The sequence below is a fragment of the Larimichthys crocea genome, chromosome VIII, assembly GCF_000972845.2.
Source record: "Larimichthys crocea isolate SSNF chromosome VIII, L_crocea_2.0, whole genome shotgun sequence".
NCBI lineage: Eukaryota > Metazoa > Chordata > Actinopteri > Sciaenidae > Larimichthys > Larimichthys crocea.
This window is the reverse complement of record NC_040018.1, coordinates 10,944,424-10,966,141: the sequence shown is the minus strand read 5'-3', so window position 1 is coordinate 10,966,141 and position 21,718 is coordinate 10,944,424. Positions and strand designations below refer to the sequence as shown.

General features: G+C 39.0%; 1 protein-coding gene across 4 annotated transcripts in view; it reads right to left on the bottom strand.

The window, feature by feature from the left end:
* Positions 1-5,891: 5,891 nt before the first annotated feature.
* Positions 5,892-21,718, bottom strand: part of mettl15 (methyltransferase 15, mitochondrial 12S rRNA N4-cytidine) — a 53,168-nt gene continuing 37,341 nt past the window's right edge. For all 4 annotated transcript variants that reach the window (XM_010731209.3, XM_010731210.3, XM_027281299.1 and 1 more), the window contains 3 exons: positions 16,404-16,595; positions 15,096-15,274; positions 5,892-6,746 (listed from right to left, as the gene is read on the bottom strand). In XM_010731209.3, the coding sequence (XP_010729511.3) occupies positions 6,331-6,746; positions 15,096-15,274; positions 16,404-16,595 (787 nt within the window). In that variant the 3' untranslated portion in view covers positions 5,892-6,330. The remainder of the gene's footprint in view (positions 6,747-15,095; positions 15,275-16,403; positions 16,596-21,718) is intronic.

Here is a 21,718-nt window from a genome sequence, read left to right as displayed (position 1 = left end):
AAATAAATGAAAAAGAATGACCCTTGTTTCCCTGCCAAACTGCGCTCAGGCCATTATGGGCAGGATTTTGGAGACGTGAGCAGAAATCTAAGCTTTTATCCTGCAGCCTTACACATGTTGTGAGGACCACACATTGTACCTTACATGGCTGCTCATGTATGTGTCCTCTCGTGGCCTGTACAGCAGAAACCAGTCTTATTTTCCTGACACCAAAGTGCCACACACACACCCGCCCACATCAAGCAAGGCCAATTGACGCACATCAAAGCATCGCACAGATGAGCCATGCAGACAGAAGAAGTGGTGAGGTCACAGAAGAATGACAGCTATGCGGTATGATTTACCTATCTAGGCAGTGAATGTGATAAAATTGCTGCTTTTCTGAAGAGCTGGTGTTGGGGAAAAATGACACTGGCCTAACCTGATGTGTCGACATATGCCATTGGAGGTTGACGTGTGTTGTCAGGTCAGGGTACGCCACTGTCCTGGAGACAACACAGGTGGGTGGGTTTATATAGAAAAGAATAGCTGCGGGTGTTTTGACAGTGATGCTGGCCCAATTCAAGCACTTAGTCAAATGCATGGTACATGACATGGTACATGGTACATGGTACATATATATATATATATATATACACACACACACACAACTTGGGTGTTTGTGTTAATTATCTGTTTAGCTGCCACTGATAATTATTTCTGGGTAAATCATTCGGACTACAAAAATCCAAATTGACTTTAATCCAAAATGTTACTGTCTCCTAAATCCCATGATGTTGTCTTCATATAGTTTGTTTTGATCAAAATGTCTATTTACTTTCACATAAAACAAAGCAAAACAAAACATGTCATAACTGAGAAGCTGAAAACAAAGTTTAGTGTTTTTGCTTGATTGTTAATGCTGATTATTTAATTGTTTCAGCTCTACTAACATCCACAGACACAGAAACCAAAAGATCTTAACACAGACACACGCGTCACACTGGACTTTAGTAAGATTCAATGTCATCGCCCTCTTTTAATTAGCTTTTTGTTTCTTACCAAGTATTGAATTTCTTAAGACCCAGGGGGACATGAAGACTTTATTGTTTTTCAAAATGCTTTTTCACATCTGGCTTAAATTCTGTTGTGACCACACTTCTGTTGTCCACACCTCCTTCACATGGATGAGTAAGAGCACATCACTGTTAGAATTTTTTAGAATGTTTCAATATTATTCATGTCCAATGTCTGTGACAGCTAAAGCTCTTTTGATATTTAATGGAGAAAGACAGTTATAGTGCGCCAATGTCTCTGTTTCTAAATGCTGAAGAAGTGTTAATAAGTATTCAGATGTTGTACTTAAAGGTCTGGTGTGTTAGATTAAGGGGGATCCATGGACAGATATAATTATATGATATAATAATGATATAATATTCATCAGTATGTTTTCATTAATATAACCACCTGAAGATAAGAACTACTTTAGAATTTAGGTTTTTACAAAGGGAGCAAATCATCTTCCATGGAGTCCACCGTGTTTCTGTTCAGTTCTTTTCGGCCACCATAGCTTCTCCCCTATAGGCTTAGAAGGGGAGGGTGAGCCGAGGAGTATTCAGTTGGTTCCTACAAAATTGTTAAGACTGGCGCTTTAAGAAAAAGTAGCAATACACAGTGTCAATTGTCATGGATTGAAAATTTTATTCATAAACATACACAACAAGTACAAAACGTCAAAATAAATTATTATTTAATCATATTTTCTTTTTTGTTAGATTAGTTTTTTCTTAAATTTGGGGTCCCTGCTGTTAGCTGACGTTAGCTCAGTTTGTTAGCCAGGCTGTCTGCACTGTTAGTGTTTGTACCACACAAAATACAGATCTCTATGCAATGTCACTTTAAAATATAAAGTTGCATGAAATGGAAGTGCTCAAGTTTATGTACCTCATATTTGTTTATACGTACTTGACAAAATTTTACATTCCACCACTGGATTTCAGGACAAATGCTTTTGATATTCTGACATTCATGTTGCTTTGAAATGCAACATGAATGTCTGTTATATCAGGAAAAAAAAGCGATATATTTGCCACAGGTTGCCCAACCCCTGCTTATATTCATTCATAAATCAATTAGTAAGACTGTGAATGATTTTGCGTTCAACCACACCCCCTGCACTGATGTATCGAGCATACTGGGAAGATGGATTGAACAATAAGGCATCAGTGTTGTGTGTATTCTTTTGTTGAAATAAAACAGTGAAAGCTAATAGTAAAACAAAGACTGTGTTTTGTATGTTTGTCCGACATTGGTCCTGTGCCTGCAGGTTACATGATGCTCAGTGTGTCTGCCTGCAGTTTTAGAGACATGATTCAACTACAGTAGTTATTAGATGTGTACCTGGTAGTCAATTTATGGATTGATCCAAGTCTACAATAATAGCATTGTCGTAGTACAGTATATTTGCTGTTACTGCTTCCATGGTGATTGAGGATTTGCAGTCAGAGATAACAATAGTTTATAATCACTGATGTTCTTGTCCTATCACCTTCTCCTGCATCGAGCCACTAACATCAGCTATGTTTCATATACTAATACAGAATAATTATTTTTATAAATCACCAGGAAGACAACTTTGAAGGGTGTATTTTGTTACATTTACATGTCTTATACCTCTTCTACCAGAGACACTATGTCATGGTAAAAAACAAAATCTGACATCTGAAACACTGTAAAAATAGAATTATTACAATGAAAAATGTTAAATGTATTTCTGTTTCATTATTAATTATTTTATCTAAAGGAGCCATGTGAGGGAATTAGAGGCATCTAGCGTTGTAGTTGCAGACTATAACCCTCTCATTTCACCCTCTACTTCCTAACGTGAAGGAAACAACAAACAAACAAACAAAAAAACACCTAATCAAGAGCCAGTGTTTGTCCATTCTGGGCTACTGTAGAAACATGACAGACTCTGTAGTCTGGCTCTGTAGATGTAAAAAACTCATTATTAGGTAACAAAATCATTTTTATTTTCATGTGACTATATACTAAACAAACATAGTTATACATTTAATATTCAATTTCTGCCATATAAGTATCTAAATAAAAAGGGCTTGATCTTAATCTGCAAACTAAATAGTTAAGTAGTAGAGTTGTAGAAAAGTAAAGTACAATCTTCCTCTGGTGGCGTATAAAGTAGTAGAAAATAGGAAAATTCTTGTAAGGTACAAATGAGTAGTAGTAAAATCAATAATAATCAATCAAAACTGATGCAGCAGAACCAAAGATGTCGTCTTTGTTTATTCTATGCATTCAAAACAAAAGACACCTACATTAACCACAATGCAACTCAACCTGATGCTGTATTAAAATTACCAAAGCTCCATCTGGCAGCAAGGGCTGGCTCAATTCGTGACAGCAGCAGCTAGTAGTGGCACTTCCTGCCGCGGCAGCTGGCAGTATCTGAGGCAGCTGCCACTGACCTGCCACCACAGTTGCTGGTTTCTGAGGCAGCTGCCACTGACCTGCCACGGCAACGTCTGCTATTATGGGCATCTGTTTTTAATTTCTATTTTATAAAACAGTTGTCAGAGCTGTATTTGACTCACTGGCAGTAGCATTTATATTACGTGAATTCTGCATTCATTTGCAAGGTTTTCTTAATTAATCTCTCAGCCACTGTGCATGTGTGCCGCGGCAGTGCCGGACACCGCCAACTGCTGCTGTTATGGGCATTTGTTTTTATTTTATAAAACAGTCATTGTTGTATTAGACTCGATGGAAGTAACATTTACATCATGTGATTTCTGCATAAATTCACATCGATTTAATTAATCTCTCAACATCTGTCTCAACCGCTGCCACTGTGTGGGGCATGCAGAACTCATGTAAAAGAAATGTTACTTCCATTGAGTCTAATACAACAATGACTGTTTTATAAAATAAAAAATAAAAACAGATGATCAAAGCTGCAGCAGCTGCCTCAGACACAGCGTCAGCGGTTGAGAGATTAATTAAGAAAACCTCGCAAATTAATGCAGAACTCACGTAATAGAAATGCTTTCCATGACTTTTTTTTCACATATGCTTTATACTTTGAGTGCAGCACTTGTCTACATGTTGTTAGATACATCAATATATCGGTTTTGATCAGCACATGACCCCATGTGCTCCACTGTACGCACTTGACCTGCTTCATGGCTCTCTGGAACCAACAAAATAATAAACATTTCAAAATTATGACGGTTATTTTATAAAATATTTATATGAAATTTAGAAAACAGTCTAATCAAATCAGTGCTGTGGGTACAGTACATGTAAAACATGTACAATGTCAGTAAAACTTAAAGAAAAATATCCTTCATGAAGAAATATGTTCACTTTAAAAGTGAATGTTTCTTTTTTTCTTCTTCTCTATATAGATCCACTGTCGTGCATCAGTTTGAAACAAAGTCGTGAGTAACATTTTCTTACCCATGTTCACCTCCTGATACATGGTTAACAGTGTGATTCAGTGATGATCTTGTGGCAATAAAATCTAAAGTATCCAGGAGATTAAATGTCGTGACATACTCGACAACTCACATCAACAGTGATTTGCATGAACTGACATCAACTGATGTCAAAAGGGAGGGCCATTTAAACTCATGATAACGGCATCATTTCATATTAGATTAAAACAGCATATAATTTTAGAAACAGTTAAATGTTACTTGCGCCATTTAGTTTCCAAGGTAACGACAAGGGTATATTTAGTGTGCACTAAACTAAGACAGAAGAAAAAAAGTGTTAATAATCTTGATGGAGCAATTACAATTAGTCAAACTCAAATAGTAAAGATCAAAACACCTCATCTGCTTACAGTTGAAGGTGAGAGAATGCTCAAGAACAACCACCCAGCTCATTCAGCACCACTTCTGACACTTGCGTCATTCAGTATTTAGTGGCATTACTGATACACATGGTACAGTAGAGGTTTCACTTTAGCTACTCATCAAGGGAGGTTCAGGGAAAATACAGACGTCAATGGCAGGAGGTGTTTTTTTTTTTTTTGTTATGTTGAGCTATTTAACCACAGTAACTACTGATTATACCGGTAAATCATTAGCAATGCAAGAAAATCTGTTTGTTCTTTATTGAATTTCATCAAAGTGTTTTTAAACCGTATTATACAGGATCATTACCATATCAAACCAAAGATGTTTGTAATGAAAATTGGTGTGAAGAAAAGCTTAAGACACATGAAATGAATTATGAGATTTCGTTTTCAGTACATTTTATATTACAAATAGACAAAAAACACAAAGGTCTCATACTTTTATTTGGGTATAAAAAGTTTATATATTTTTACGTAACACGTCAAACTTTCGTGTTCTCACTTTAGTTTGGACAGTTTTTTCAGTGCTATGCTAATGGAAGAGAAAGACAGGCCGGCGAGACTGGGATTGTGAAGCCTAATTTAAAGTATATAACACATTCACTGTACACATAATCAGGTTCTTCTGATTAGTGTTGTTTCTTTATTTCATTCATAAGTTCACTTTTTTTTTTTTTTTAAGCACAGAAGTTCATTGTTGACCTTTGGGAGCAGTTTATTAAAGGCCCAGTGTGTAGGATTTTATGGCATCTTGCAACCCTCTTGTATCACCCTTTCTCTACTACAGAGAAGGAGAAAATATGATTGCCGCAAGTCCCTGTCTAGGCCCAGTGTTTAGTTTGTCCATTATGGGCTACTGTAGAAACATGGCAGTTCAACATAGCGGACTCCATGGAAGAAGACCCCTGGCATCTGTAGATATAAAAGAATAACTCTGGGGTAACAAAAACATAACTATTCTTATTTTTAAGGAATTATAGTTATGAATGAAAACATACGAATGTTATATTTGTGCCACATTCTGTAAATAGAGCTCTTAAATCTGACACACTGGACCTTTAAAGCAAAAAGTGCTTTTCTGTGCAAGTCAGAGCCAAATATAAACAGGAAACTGTGGAGAAAGGAAGTGGATGGACATGGCGATAACAAAGGGACTGATGGTCGAAATCAAACCTGAGCCAATGCCATAAGGACTTAGCTGTAGTAAATGGGGCACACACTCTTTTGGGTGGCATCTTGAATATATACCATATTTGTGACACATGGTATTTCCATGGTTTCCTCCAACCAGAGGACGTTTTGTGTGTGAGATTCATTCACCCCACACTGTTCAGTGCCCTCATGAACCCATAGCATTCTCTAACACATTAACAACCTTTAATGGCTTTGCTTAACCTGATTTTAACTTTGTAAAAAAGTGTCTCTAGTTGTAAAAATGTTTTGATGAAAACTGAATTTCTATTCTCTCATAATTACCGCCTGACTGCTACTCTTAGTTTAGCTGAGCGTCCTCGAGGATTCTCTATTACGTCGTCCTTCTCTGGAGTGATCACTTTCCTTTGCAGCTGAACCCAATAAACACTTCCACCATCTTTTTTTTCCTTTACGGTGCTTTGCTTCCTCGGGCTAAAGTGATACTGATCTAGATTAGACAAGTCATCATCCTGGAGGAAACGTTTGACCAGTCTGTCTTCCAGAGAATGGAAGGTGAGTACGCAGAGGCGTCCTCCAGGTTTCAGTGCTGCACGGGCAGCACGCAGGCCTGCATGAAGTTCATTCAGCTCGTCGTTCACGAAGATACGCAGAGCTTGGAAAGTCTTGGTGGCCACGTGTGCAGGTCTGTGGAGTCGATCTTTACGAGCGTAGATGACTGCAGGAGGAAATGATCCTAGAGACAAGGAAACAGTCAGAGTGAGAGTGGAACACTAATGCACCGCAACATTTTGTTGTTACTGTATTTTTTACAGTTAATAATAATAAAACAAAAAACACAAAGAATAATACAGTAAAAGTGCTCAGTGTAAACCAAACAATGCTGCTGGAGAGGCTTCAAAGATTTATGTACTTTAAAGAAATATAAAACATGACAAACATAGAAACATGACTGCAGGTGACAAAGTGGATATATAAATGGACTGCGGAAATAATAAGTTGATTAAATGATTAATGTTTAAAGCAAAGTATTTAATGATTACAGCTTCCTAAATGTTTAGCTTTTGTGCTTTACTTTGTCTAATGTGACAATGAACTGAACATCTTTGTAAATCGGACTGTCAGTCTGACAAAACTCACCTTGGGCTTTAGTAAATTGTGACAGTCATTTTTAACCATCTCCTGATATTTTACCGCCCAGATGATAATTAGGTTAATTAGAAAATCATTTGCAGATTAATCAATTGCAGCGTTAGTTGACGCTTTTGATTGGTAGCCTGAAGAAAGATGTTCAGGAAGTACTACCTCCCTGAAGAAGTAACTAAAGGTGTGGTCACGCAGGATTGTGCTTCCCATTTATTTCTATGAGGAACATGAGGTACTCGCTCAGTGATGCCAATTCACTTTGCGCAATTCAATCTGACTTTTCCTTTAACCCGCCGTTATGTGCAGCTGTGCAGTCTGCGTGTAGAGGTAGTACTGCGTTGTTTTCCCTGGCTCTTGACCTCCCTTCCCATCTTTCCCTCTACCTGTTTGCTCCCATAGGAATAGAGCACCTGAGACTAATCATCTGTCTGGGAGAGGATTAAAGTGTTGTCTGTGAGGACAGACACGCATGGCAGCAGGCAAGACAGTTTGCAATGTTTTTTTCCCCCTCTCAGCATGGTTTAAAGTGTTGGGTTTTGTTATCTTAGGTTGGGCTAGAGATCACCAGTAGTCCAGTTTTTGTGTTTGGTTTGGTTTCCATGATTTTCTTTCAGGTAGTTTAGGAGGGAATCAGCTGGGTGCGATGGCCCACTGTGTGGCTGGCCCAGCGGTTTCCCTACTTTTTGTTCTTCTTGCCTGGAATCTCCAACCCCTTTTTGTTTATTTTCTTTAAGACTTTGAGTAGGGTTACTTTTTCTCTTAAATAAAGCATGTGTTTTCTTTTCTGCTGTTAACTGGTGTTGACATCTTTTATATGTTTGTGGCTCTCTAGAGACTGTAACATATGTGAGGGCTCATCCAGAATACACGCAGAATCAGAGAATTCTCAGACTTCCAATCAGTTTGACAGAGGAGGTGGGATTGACTTCTCATTCAGAAAACATTTCTTGTATTTCATTTGCAAGAGTAATAAAAGATAATGACAATTAAGTGTTTGACTCTCATGTGACCTAATGACTCATATAGGACCTCAACAATGAGCAGGTGTTATCCTTCTGTAAGCTGCACCAAAGAAATTGAAACGCCTGGAATCACCACAGGTCAGGAGGAGAAAAGAAGCCTCTTGAATTAAAACATTTTCAAGAATAAAAACAAATCCAGTTGCTCTCTTCTGGCTTCTGACTGTGAATCTACATATAAACATGTTTATATTATTAAGGTAGAGGGGTGATTAAATCAAGTTTAAAGAAAAGCAAAGATGCGGCACATAAAAAACATACATGGCACTGAAACTAGTGGGGCGAGAGCTGCAGCAGGACTGAGTGGCAGCTCCATCAGAGGCTCTGTGCGGAGCAGATGGAGGGTGGAGATGGTGTTGATATGGCTGATGTGTCACCAAAATACCGAGGTAAATGCAGCCAAATGCCTCTCGTGATCTCTCAGTTCACTGAATGCCAAGTTCAAGTTAAATCTTACCGAGCATAAAAATGATTACTCTCAGTGCCCTGATTATGTTTTTTTTTTTGTTTTTATTATTGCTCTTTGAATGATACCCTCAGTCCTGACCGGCTTTCTATAAAATTAATGGTGATTTATGTTTCTCTCCCGCACCATAACCTTCCTCTTTAACACTCCTGAACAATTTGCACCTGCCTTTTAGAGGTGGAGAAATTTCCATGCAAAACCTTTTACATTTCTTCCAGTTATAATCTATATTTATGTATCTTGTTTCTCTATTAGCTATATCCTTCCTCAAAACACGAGCAATAAGGAGAGAGGCAGACATGCAAAGAATGCTTCAGATGCCAAGAACACTGCAGTCACAGACTGTTTGATAAATAACATACAGGGTGCAGAATGCATTCAGATTAAGGTCAATAAATGTGGACATTAAAGGTTACACAACTATACCTATAGATGTAAATAACAGCAAATTTAAAGTAAAGCATTAGCTTTGTGAGGAGTTGGCAGGTTTCAGCTTGACCAACTCATAACCACCACACAGAAGACAAGAGAACAATTAGAGACTCATGTAGACCTAAAGAGAAACAGCAATAAATAGAGAAGTGAGTGATGTGGCATTTCTCTCCTCCTGCACTAAACAGCCCAAGGTGTGACTCACACTGCAATCAATACAATGCCTGCACAGCAAGGACCAGCCCTGGTCTGGCCTCACCAAGCCATATGCTCTCTCTCTAATTCATCTTTCAAAGGTCCTACAGACAGATCCATGGAGGAAAGAAGAGATTAAGATGTGTACATTAAAGGGAAATCAGTAGTTAAGAGGGAACAACAACAGTGTAAATGCATTACACAGGACAGCATACGGACAAAGCTCTTGCTGTACGCCTCCTTTGTGCTATGTCTCATCTGAAGTTGCCATATTTGATCTTTGTAGCATCACCAAGGGCAAGAATACAACTACAATCCACAAGAAGCTATTTGAACAACAGTGTCTGAGGTTTAAATTGTTCAATTTGAGCTAGAAATCAACAGACATACTCAAATGAAGTGGTATCGCCACATATCAGGATTTTATTAAACTGTGTTTTGACACATCAGAAAGCTGCATGCATGAGAAAGTGCGAGTTAACCATGCTTGACTGACTGCAAATTACACCTCTTTTTGTGAAGCAGTCTATACTCCAGCAGGTTCAAGGTGCAGCCGTGCTGAGGAGGGTGTCCAGTATAGAAACCTCAGGATCACATCTCTGTAATCTCTCTGTTTTTTGAAGATGATGTAGTTCTGTTGGCTTCATCGAAAAGACTTTAGAACACACTTGGATTTGCAGCTGAGTGTAAAACAGCCAGGATGAGAGTCAGCACCTCCAAGTCTGAGACCATGGTTCTCTGGAAAACAGTGGAATGTTGCCTCCAGGTTGGGAGTGAGTTGCTGCCCCAAATAAAGGAGTTTAAGTATCTCGAGGTCTTGTACATGAGTTATGGGAAAATGGGGCATGAGATGCTGGTTGGTTGGTGCAGCGTCTACAGTGCTGCAGATGCTGTACAAACCAATGTGGCGATTTTACAGTCCATCTACGTTTCAACCATCATCTGTGGTCATGAGCTTTGGGTAGTGACTGAAAGAATTAGATCGTGAATACAAGCGGACAAAATGAGCTTCCTCCTGACCGGGCTCAGCCTTAGAGATAGGGTAAGGAATTCTGCCTTTTGGGGAGAGCTCAGAGTAGAGCTGCTGCTCCTTCGTGTCGAAAGAAGCGGTTTTGCGGGCATCCGAATAGGATGCCCCCTGGATGCCTCCCTTTGGAGGTGTTCCAACTTGGAGGACTATATAGCTCATCTAGGGCTAGGAATGCCTCAGGATCCCAAAATGCAATGGAATGCATTGCTGGGGAGAAAGACATCTGGAGTGCCCTGCTTAACCTGCTGCCACCGCGACCCGACCCCAGATAAGCAGATAAAAATGGATGGATGGAAGTTTATATAAAATTGGATAATACAACAAAGCTAATATAATGGTTTCCTTCATTTTAGACTTTGTGGCTTTTTGTTACCTCAAAGGTCAGCACTGTCACTTCCAAGACAGTTTGGAGATCATCAATAATGCAAAGTCCTGTGTCAAAGTAGGCTTCTGCAAGCAAATTCACTAATTATAGATCAGTTCCACTGTAATTCATCGATTCTATACTTTTGCTATTGTAAATGCTGATGTGACTGGGCCAAAGTTCCACTGGTAAAAGCATAATATTCACACACCTTTAAAAACCAAGAGGACATGAAAAATGTCCTTGAAAACTTCAAATCAGCTATTAGCTGGTATTAGCTTATCAAAGGTAAATTTATACACAGATATTGGTAAAATAAACGTTCATGAACAGTGTCTTTTTTTAGTGTGTTTCTTTTTACAGTGTTTTTTTTACTTTGTGGAGAAACAGGTTGTGTCCTAAATGCATTTTAAATGGTCAGTGATAGCATAAATGCTAATGTTAAATTAATTCAAGCAGATCATCACATGTGCTTTACTGTTACAGTTTTTGCTCTGGGTGGACATTAATGTTAAAAAGCTGGTTGGCATCTAAATCAATGCATCCATGTCCTTCCCACTGGCTATTCAAAACACACAAATACACACACACACACACACACACACACACACACACACACACACACACACACACAGGTATAATCACACAGTTCAATACAGTGTGATTATACCAATTACTGGGTTGTTGTGCAATCCAATTATGAATTCAATTGGTGCTGTAATGGAGCTAAAGCTGATGTTTTTTCTCACTTGATTCCTCCTTTGGAAAAGTAAACAAACTTTCCAATAGGTTACATATTGGGTGGATTTGGCATTTGGTATTTTCATTTCAGGTTGTTAAACCAACAACAATAAACTTTTTTATACTTTTATGTTACCTTTGCATCTCTATGACATGGTTGTGTCTCTGTGGCTGCCTGTGCCATGGAAATGTTTTTTTTCTTCTGTTAAACCACTGACATGTTTATTGTGGCGTTCTTGACATAAGAGGAAAACATCTATGACCCCATTTCCATAAAAAGTTGGCACAGTGTAAAATGTAAATAGAAACAAAATGTGATGAAAAACATTAAAACCCCATATTTAATTGAAAATAGCAACTTTTAAAAAAATGTGTTGCTGGCATCAAATTTAAAACGGGCATTTTCCAAAATCCATAAAATTTATCAATTTCAAGAGTCAACTTTGTGCTACTTTCAAATAAGTATCAGCTTTCAATGTTTCCACATCAGCACATTTCGGGTCCATTTACATTTTAGGCAGTGTGCCAACTTTTTTGGTAGCCAGACCGATAAATCTCTGTATGTTCTTAAACTTACTGTGTATGCACAGAGATGGAAACACGGTTATGCACTCTTTTCATCAAAAAGCAATTATGTTGAAAGAATCCCAATCAAATGATGAAACAAGTTGCACATGCACAACAAGATCACTACACGTGGCTGTGGCTATTTGTAGAACCGTTATTATCATCAGTTTATTGCATCTATTTGGAAAGCATCCGGCAGGGATATCTCACTCATTATAGTTATACGTCAGAAAGGTTATCAATGATTTATAGAGCTCATGGTTAAACAGACTTTACGAGGTGCCTCAAATTAAATGATAGCTTGAGAAGGAACATAAAAAAGGGGAAAAATGCCAATGTAGATAAAAACTAAGCACACAAAAGTAATTAACTTGAATTGGGTTTATAAATGTGATATACACCCATCCAACACCCTAACCTTCACACCCTTTCCTCTAAAAATACAGCATGAACGTCACTCTGCCTCCCGTGTTGGCAATGGATGCACATTGTGTATGTTGCGGTCTGTGGCTCAGGAGGTAGAGTGGGTTGTCTACTGAACCAAGGGTTGGTGGTTTGATCCCCACCTTCTCTTGTCGGTATGTTGAAGTGTCCTTGGATACTGAATCCCAGGTTACTGCCTAGTCACTGCACAAGCCAGTGTGCATCCCAGATAAATGGGGAGGGTTGTGTTGTTAAATAAGTAAAAGCCTTTGCCAAATCATCTCCATGCCCAGTTTGCAAACAAGCAGATGATCCCTTCTAGATGCAAATTATGTCCTGCAGAATTAGGGCACTGGCCAGTATGTTTACATACTGAGCTGTGCAAAATATCCATAAATCCCAACTACCAACTAAAGGATTTGTTGAAAGTCGACAGATATGGGAAGGGACATTGTGTTGCCTCAGTTTTAAAACAGACTTCACAAAATGCTTCAAAACAAAATCAGTGAATCAATTACCTAACAACCTAAACACATAATGTTTTATTATTAGATTCTGTCTTTCTCGCTTTATCTTTACATCTCTACATTAACGTCACAATCCCATTACCATATCACCACCATTCATATCACTTGCTGATCACTCCAGGAAACCATGTGCATGTCTGGTGTGAAGTATGTGTGAACGGCACACAATGTCACAGCCCAATCAGTTTTTACCAATGTGCGTGTGGGAAATAATGTGTGCATGATGTTTGTCCTTCCATCATATTTTTATGAATTTAATCTTTTTAAATTGGTTATGATTTTTAAAAAAATGTGTACATAGATGAACTTTTGATATAATCTTTAAGAATGTATTTTGTATCTTTTGTTTGTTTTTGAGGTGTTGTGTTAATTCAGTGTATCACGAGATGGCAGCATTATCTATATGTCTTTGAACTAGACCTCCAGTTAGTGTATCAAAAATTGGGCTGTCCAGAAAGGCAGCTTTTCTGGCCGGAAACTTAATTCTGATTTATCTTGGTGAGGGCTTTTAAAGCCATATTTTTACCTGATCAATGTCTAAATGCAGCCAAGATGATTTACACTGTCTACCTTTGACCATAAGGGGCGGCAGTAGCGCCAGTAGCTCAGTCCATTGGGACTTGGCTTGGGAACCGGAGGGTGGCCGGCTCAAGTCCCGCATGGACCAAAATACGCGGGACCTGGGCACTGCGGAGGTACCCTTGAGCAAGGCACCGATTCCCCCAAACTGCTCGCAGGGCCCTTCTCAGGGGTGCCACCCATCACTCCACCATCTCTCTCCAACTACATGTCTATGAGCCCTTGTACTGCACATGTAACATATAAAATAGAGTGTAAAAAGAATTTCCCCATCTTAGATCTTCCTCAATTTGATTCAGAGCCAAATATAACAGCTTCAGTTTTTCCATGTAAGGATAATCTTTTACCTGCTAGTCATCTACTTACAATTTCATGTTCCTCACAGAGTATTCTACATCATTGCTTTATCTTCACAGGCTACCAATAAAACAGAACGGTCAGCACAGATTACACGATGTAACTACCTTTAAGTCATTTATATATAATTAAAATAATTGAGGACCCGGAATGCTACCCATGATTCTTGACTGTGTCCTATTAAATCTCATTCACCAGTACGATTTAGTATGTATGCCTGGATCCAAATTAGGGTTAGTCCATTGAAACCCATGGCTTGAAAATGCTACCATATCGAATGCTTCCTGCAAATTCAGCATGACCATAATAAAAAATATTTCTCTATCTTTTGATTATCTTTGAAAGATACACTTATGCTGTCCATCTTTAACATATTATTTCAAATAATTAAATGAGTAACACATTTTCCCAGTGGGCGTAGTTGGGCTATATGAACTTCGTTCATAGTAAGTAAGTTCAATCATATATATATGTGTATGTGTATGTGTATATATATACACATATACATACACACACACACACACACACACACACACACACACACACACACACACACACCCCAGTAAATTCTTTCCTGTCAGTCTCACTGTCATAATTGGTCATAGAGCTTCCCCTGGAACTTTCTTAAATCAAGACCTCTCTGATTTTTCCGAATCAACATTTGTGGTGACTCGCTTTGCTCTTCAAAAATGATTAAACAGCTGCTCTTACTCACACCTGTTCTCCCAGGCTGACACTGACGCACATACTGCTCTGTGCAATAACTATTGAGACGACATCTCACTCGTTCAACGGCTCAGATCTGGAGGCATACAGCAAAAAAGAAAAACAATCAGTGGAGGCAAACAATGTAATCCCGGCTTTATGCATGAGTGTGTCGTGTGCGTGAGCATATGTGGGTGTTTTTTTTGTGTCAGATGTGTGTGCATATTTGTGAGCAGAGAAACCGGTGGGAAAAAAAACGCAAAAAAAGCAATGTGAAGAGAGAGATGGTTTACTGTATGTGAGACACTGTCTTCAAGGTATTTGCCACATTTGTTCCAGCCACTTCTGTCTCTGGAAGAAAAGCACCCAAATCAGAGGCAGGAGAGAGGATGATGACTGAGGTCACAGTCCACGTAATTTTCTGAGACAAATACGGCCCACTGGGAGACAGACCTAATAACTCCACTCGTGTTTTATTTTCCCTTATAGCCTCCAGAACGTTGCAGGGAATTAATCAGGATAGTGTCAAGCTACCTGCTACCACATTGGCCAGCTGCTGTGTCCGAGTGATGGGGTTGATGCGACGTGCCACTACAATGGCTGAAGCTATTTTCCTGGCGTGTCTCTCTTCCCCATATGCAGTGAGGATGGATGCAAGAGCCTGTTGATCTAAGGTATTCACAACGTCAGCAGCGCAGGGCATGTCGGGGTACCTACGCACAAAGAGAAGCCCAATTAAGCTGCTTGACGTCACGTCCTTGCTGACAGTAGCAAATACTGACAACTCTGAGATACAGCTGAAAACCTTTATGGCTGACAGTTATGAAAAGAATGATTGTGAGGCAATGAAAAGAGAAATGCAGCTTGTGCAATAGCTTATAATGGGATTATCTAAGCTGGTGGCTTTGCACATTATGATGACAATGTAAAGGAATATCTTTCTGAAACATCAACACACATATACATAAACATACATATAACATATGTATATTGTATATACAGTATCAGTAAAATAAAAATGTGTAAAATATGTTTGTTTATATACTGACACTGTATTTTTACGTACTGTATATATAGAAACAGCTTGATAAACCCTTATTCCAAAAAAGCTGGTATACTGTGTACAATAAAAACAGAAGGCAATGATTTTCAAATACTTTAAGACATAGATTAAATTTAATACAGTACAAAGACAATATTATACTTATTTCATATTTAACATTCAAACTGATAAACTTTATTTCATTCATTCATTTAAGTAAATATACACTCATTCTGACCAATAGGGGCAACAGAAGACTGGGAAAGTTGTGAAATGATCACAAAACATCTGGCATTCTCTTTGCATGGTAATGTCTTAACTTTTAGTTGTAGATGTAGACCTGTGTTCCAGAGCTTGTGTAGTAATATCCTTTATACAATCATATTGCTTTAGTGCCACCTGAGGGATTGAAGGTTATGGGCATTCACTGTTAGTTTCCAGCCTGTGCAGAGATTTTGATGGATTCTCTTAATCTTTTAATGTTATTATGGATTGTAGGTGGGGAAATCCCTAAATTCCACCATCGATTTGCCCATGTAGTTTTTCACAAAGTAGTGAACCTTGCCCAATCTTTGCTTATCACCAATCTGTTTGAACATTAAATATCTAGCCTTTGTACTTTATTCAACTTTTTGTGGAATTAGGAATGTCAATCTTCGTTGGCATTTTAGCTTCAATTTCAAGTCACTGGTGACTCCGATTAACCAGCACCTCCCAGAATTATCTATTAGGAAATTTAAGTCTAGTGTTTTTTTGTTTTGTTTTTCTACGTCCATTACTGTATGTTGCAAATCTCTTACCTTTCTCCATCCATTCTCATATCCAAGGGCCCATCCTTGCTGAGTGAGAAGCCTCTCTCTGCCTGATCCATCTGCATGGAGGAGCATCCAGCATCCAACAGGACAGCATCAACGCTGCCTGGCTTAATGTTCATGTTTGACAGCAGGGTTTCAAGCTCGCTGAATCGGCCAAGCAATGATTTCACACGACCACTGAAGAAAGAATGGAGGAAAAAGACATGAATAAAGAAATTCCATATTTGTATAATTTTATTTTTGTGTTGCCGTTAATCAGTTGAATAGATTTTAAAGCAATAAACTGGTTGGCTAGCTACTAGATGGATAGATGCAACAGGTTGATTAGACACACAAAAAGATAAAGATATATAGAGATAAAGACTACCATTCAAAAAGATTATTATTAAAAATGGATGAAAATTAATATTGGTCTGAAACAAAAAACATCTTCTTGTCATGGTATTTTAAATATTCTGTTGAATTGTATTCCATATTTTACCAAATATTTTGTAAAAAATGCAAAGAGCCAGGGACAGGCGACATGGAAGACTGGTAGGCTCGACCTTGAAAGGCCTAGCTGTCAAAGTAGGAATCTTTGAGGTCTATGAAGGTGAACCACTCTCCTGGAGTAACTGTACAATGTATCTGCAATGGGCAGACTTTCAAATGCATATTCAACCTTCTTCGGTCTAGTATAGGCCTGGGATCTTTATTGGCATTAGGAAGTACGTTGATTAATACCAATTGTGTATGTGGGTGTGCTACTGTTTTGGCCTTTAAGTCTTTGGCAGGGTCTGTGACGGAGGTCACCTTGTCCCTTGAGGGTGATGAGGGCTGGTGGCATAACTGCAACCTAGAACCCTGGGACAGTGTCTTCAGAATGTATGCATTCTGGAAATGGGCCACTTGCTAGAGCTGGGTCTTGGTGCTGTCAAGGGCAATCGTCCATACACCACATAACCTGGAGTGCTGGACCATGTCCCTGCCTCAGTGACCCCAGGCTTCTGAAGCCTGGCTTGATTGTTTCCTGCACTCCAATGCTCTTTCCATTTCTGGCCCAAACAACTGGCCTGGCACAACAAGGAGCTTACACAGGTTTTGCCTATAATTGTCTGACATAGGCATCTGTGCGAGCAATCAAGATGAGGGTGGACATCAACCAACCATATTCTCTGCTCAACAGGCTGAAGGTTTTAAGTGCTGCATCATCTATTGTATCAATCAACTCTCTCCCTTCATACCATGGCTGAAATATTGTGGTGTAGGAGGAGATCAGAAAGAGAGTCCCCAATACGAGCTGCATGGGCAGCAGTATCACAAGCCCTTGAAAGAAGGCTGTTGGTTAGCTTGAACTGTGGCCTAGAAGCTAACGCTCTAGCCAATTCTCTATGAAGATAGAGGTCAACATGGTGAATTGATGCCATTAGAACTGCCCAGCAGCACTTCAGCTGATCCAAGAGAACAAGATGGACTTCAGAAGAGCCTATCAAAAAATGATTTCACCACAAGGTAAACTGTCATCCAGCCCAACCTCCGCCTAGGCTGACGACCAAAGTGGGCAGCGTCCCTCCCCCAGCTCAGTGCCTACAGAGCCTCTGAAGAAGGTTTCTGAGTTTTGTAGCTCCCACACTTGTAGGCTCCCTGGGGATCAATGCACACTGATGGAAACAGAGTTTGAAGTCCTCATTGACACAATCCTCATTTTTACCTGAATTCCAGGCAGCTACCTGAGTAGTGGGTGGGTAGTGGAGCTGGAGCCCACAACAATGCTTTAAGCTGCTCTATTTGAGCTCATAAAGACAGATATAGACTGAGGGCAGATTGAATGCTCACTATTGCCTTTTGAGGAAGTATGTGCCAAAGCTAATCATTTTGCATGCTAATTTAAGTAAGCTATTTCTATACATAGATATATCTGACATAACATCATAGCTGTTAAATCACCACGTTCTGTTGATGATGTTTAACATTCTTGAACTATAATTCTGGCTGTATTTTACATATTGCTCCTTTATGCAGACCATAGATGATTCAGTAGAAACAATAGCTGAATTACCTTTCAAGTCAGTCTATTAAAACAAAATTAGGTATCTCCTTGGATGCAGACTGTTTTAATAATGTTGACTGATAATGGTATCTTCATAATCATCACGATATGAACATGCGTAATAAAGACACTGCAAGGAAGTATCTCAATAGGCAGCTAGTCTGAGCTGGCCTACTGAGATCCTTTCTTGTCACTGACAAGACCATGTGTACTCAGTCACTTCCTTATGCACAACTGGTGAGATCCTCCAGCCACCCTCATGCATTTTTCATGTGACCTTTTAACATTGTGTGAACAAAGATGATGGCAGAAGACAGCAACAGGAGTCAGCATCTATACATTAGCAGCAAAAGGTTTTCTTCAGCCTTCTCCACTCAGGTATGAAAACAGGTTTCTAGTGTAGTGTCTAAGAGTTGCTCTTCGAACAAAAGTGATCAAACATTTTTTGACTGTCCTTTCTAAATGAGAACTAATTTTGTACATCATTGACCCACTGCTTGAGCTCAGCAGCTCAAGTTGACTTCACCCTCCTCATCCAGCACTCTGTATGAGCTTAGCACAATTTCTTAATCATTTTTAAAAGTTACATGTTTTAAGGCCTCGATATGGAACATACAAAAAGGGTCATGACCTGACTCTGGGACAATTGACACATTTGCCAACTTGGCCAACCAGTGACTCTGCTATTGGTATCTCTCATTAAATGGCATGCACTTTGTTTACCTTCTTTCAAAATAGGCATTAATAAGCAATTATTAACGATGACACATTTGTAAGCTTTGCACAACTAAGTCATGGTACTGTTTATGTTCTGTGGACTGAATTTATGATGGGAAGGTTCAAATGTTTGGAAGAGAGGGGTACAAATATTTGCTTAAATCTTAAATCTTAACACGGCTGCTGTACCACTGACAGAGCACTTCCTCACAATCAGTTTGCAAGGCTCTCTTTTCTCTCTTCTCCATGTCATGTCAGGTTAATAGTCATCAGATAAGAATCAGATAAACAAACTTCAGTTTGAAACACACAACTGTCGTGGCAATAAAAATAAACCCAAGTGATGCCTTGTATATCTAATAGACAAGCTGAGCAATTCTCCACAACTCCAGAGTTTTATGGCCAGTCTGAGAGCTGTGGGGTTTAATGGCGGGATGGTGATCCGTAATCAAGTTTGAAAATGGAGTTAGAGAATAATCCGATTCTTTAGAAATGGCGAATTATGAATTACAGACTTTTCGGCTTGTTGCCAAGGGTTGACCTCTTCCACTGGTAAGTAGATGCACCATTTTTTAATTTAAAATACCAGCTTAGATAGACCCTGAGTTGACTGTTGTACCATTATATGTACCATTATATGTCCCTATATGATTGCCACTGTCTAAGCCACTTTTCCTCCGATAACGTTTTTAAAATGTCCGTCATGCACTGATTCTCAACCTCTACACCATACCATTTTTTGCGATTGGAAGGGAGAGTGAGGTGAGCTGTGATTGTTGCAATGCCAACTTAACAGCTGTATGCCATTAAATCATACACACTGGGCCTTAAACCCTACCATTAACATTAGCTAGCTGTAATTAGTTATTATTTCTGTGAAAATGTGTGAGTGTCTGCCCTGAAATGTACGCAATGTAATTTCAAATGGTTTATTAAATCTGATGTCTCAACCATCTTTGGAAGCACGTAGGAATCTGTGCACAGATTGAGTCACTAGACCACAATAGCAACTTACAAATAATCATGTTAATTCTCTCTCCCTCCTACTGTATAACAATATGGTCACATGTTTGAGGAACACTGGCAAAAGTTGTTAGTCTAAGTGTAAAATTAATTGCAAAATGCGACAAAATAGTTGCAGACAGAAGCCCTGTAAAGGTATCCATTGGCCATTGGCTTCCATAGTTTTAAGTTTAGTTTACTAATAGTAAAGCAGCACTGAATATTTACTTTAATTATTGCTTTAAGTGAAATAAAAAACATAATAATTGCATTTAAAGAACATATACTTATGTTCTATATAAGATAATGAGGGCGTGCTGATAAGAGTACTGATGCCAGGCAGTATCGTATCAATATAGCATATCAATACCCTTCGCTTCTCAGATATTGTATTATTTTTCAAACATGCCCCTTTTATGTACACACCGATGACTCCACGATTCTTCAGATTAACTAGGGGCATTCAAGGAAAGAACACAAATTGGCAGGTCCTCTATTTCAAAACCCACTGAAGACAAAATGGCAAGGGAGCATCTCACCCACGCTGCCAGGGCCCTCCTTTGCTTTGCTGTTGTTATTCACTATCCTGCACAGTGATTGATTTGTTGAAAAATCTATAGTAAAGGCTTTGTTGTTTTCTCCCATCACCTGCGCAATCCCTTTATGTTACTGCCTCCTCTGTAGCACTCTACCCACCATTTTCTAAATTTTTTTCAGTTTTTGGTGAGAGTTAAAAAACTTTTTTATTTCATTGGTTTTAGAGCATTTCAGCCATTCTGCATTCTAGTTAAGGCCTATTTCCTCACAGTTGGGGGCAAAGCAATCTTGTGCTGATGATGACTTTGTTATTTCCTCAAAGCTAGTTACTAAATTTGTCTGCAGGTGCTGCAAATATACTGTAACGATAAATGTGCAACCACGAAACAAAAGTAGTAAGCATATCCAATGTCATTTTCAGTGAAAAAAAAAAGATGCCTAAACATTGATATGCTAGGGGCATGTTAGTGGGGATGTCGACAGCTACATAGCATCTAGCATAGCATTAGCATTGTTAGCTAACAACAATGGGTGACTGATCTGGTGGCTGAAGGTGTCAGCAGAGGTAGAGAATGGCCACAGAGAGAGGACAGATGGAACAGAGCTCCACTGTCTATGAGGGGTGGAACATATTAATAATAATAATTCACACCAGTACCTCAAACGCCTCATTAACACCTGACAAGATCTCTGTGATGTGACCAGCCTCTGACATTACACCTACAATTTCCACAGGACCTACAATGCCTACAGGTGTTGTGCACGTGGCATAGGTGATGTGTTCCATTTAACAAAAATTAAACTTATTTTTCCTCAATTGGATAACCTTACCCCATGCTTGTGCACGTCCTTGTTCGTTAGCAATAAGGTATCTTAGATTCTTCTTAGATCCTTCACAGCTGCATTGCTGATCTCTCAGCTATGACTAAAAACCTGCCAACAATTTATTTTTATTCTCTGTACAGTTGTCCTTGGAGGTTATTGTATTTTTCTCCATGATGAGTCTGATAGCGAT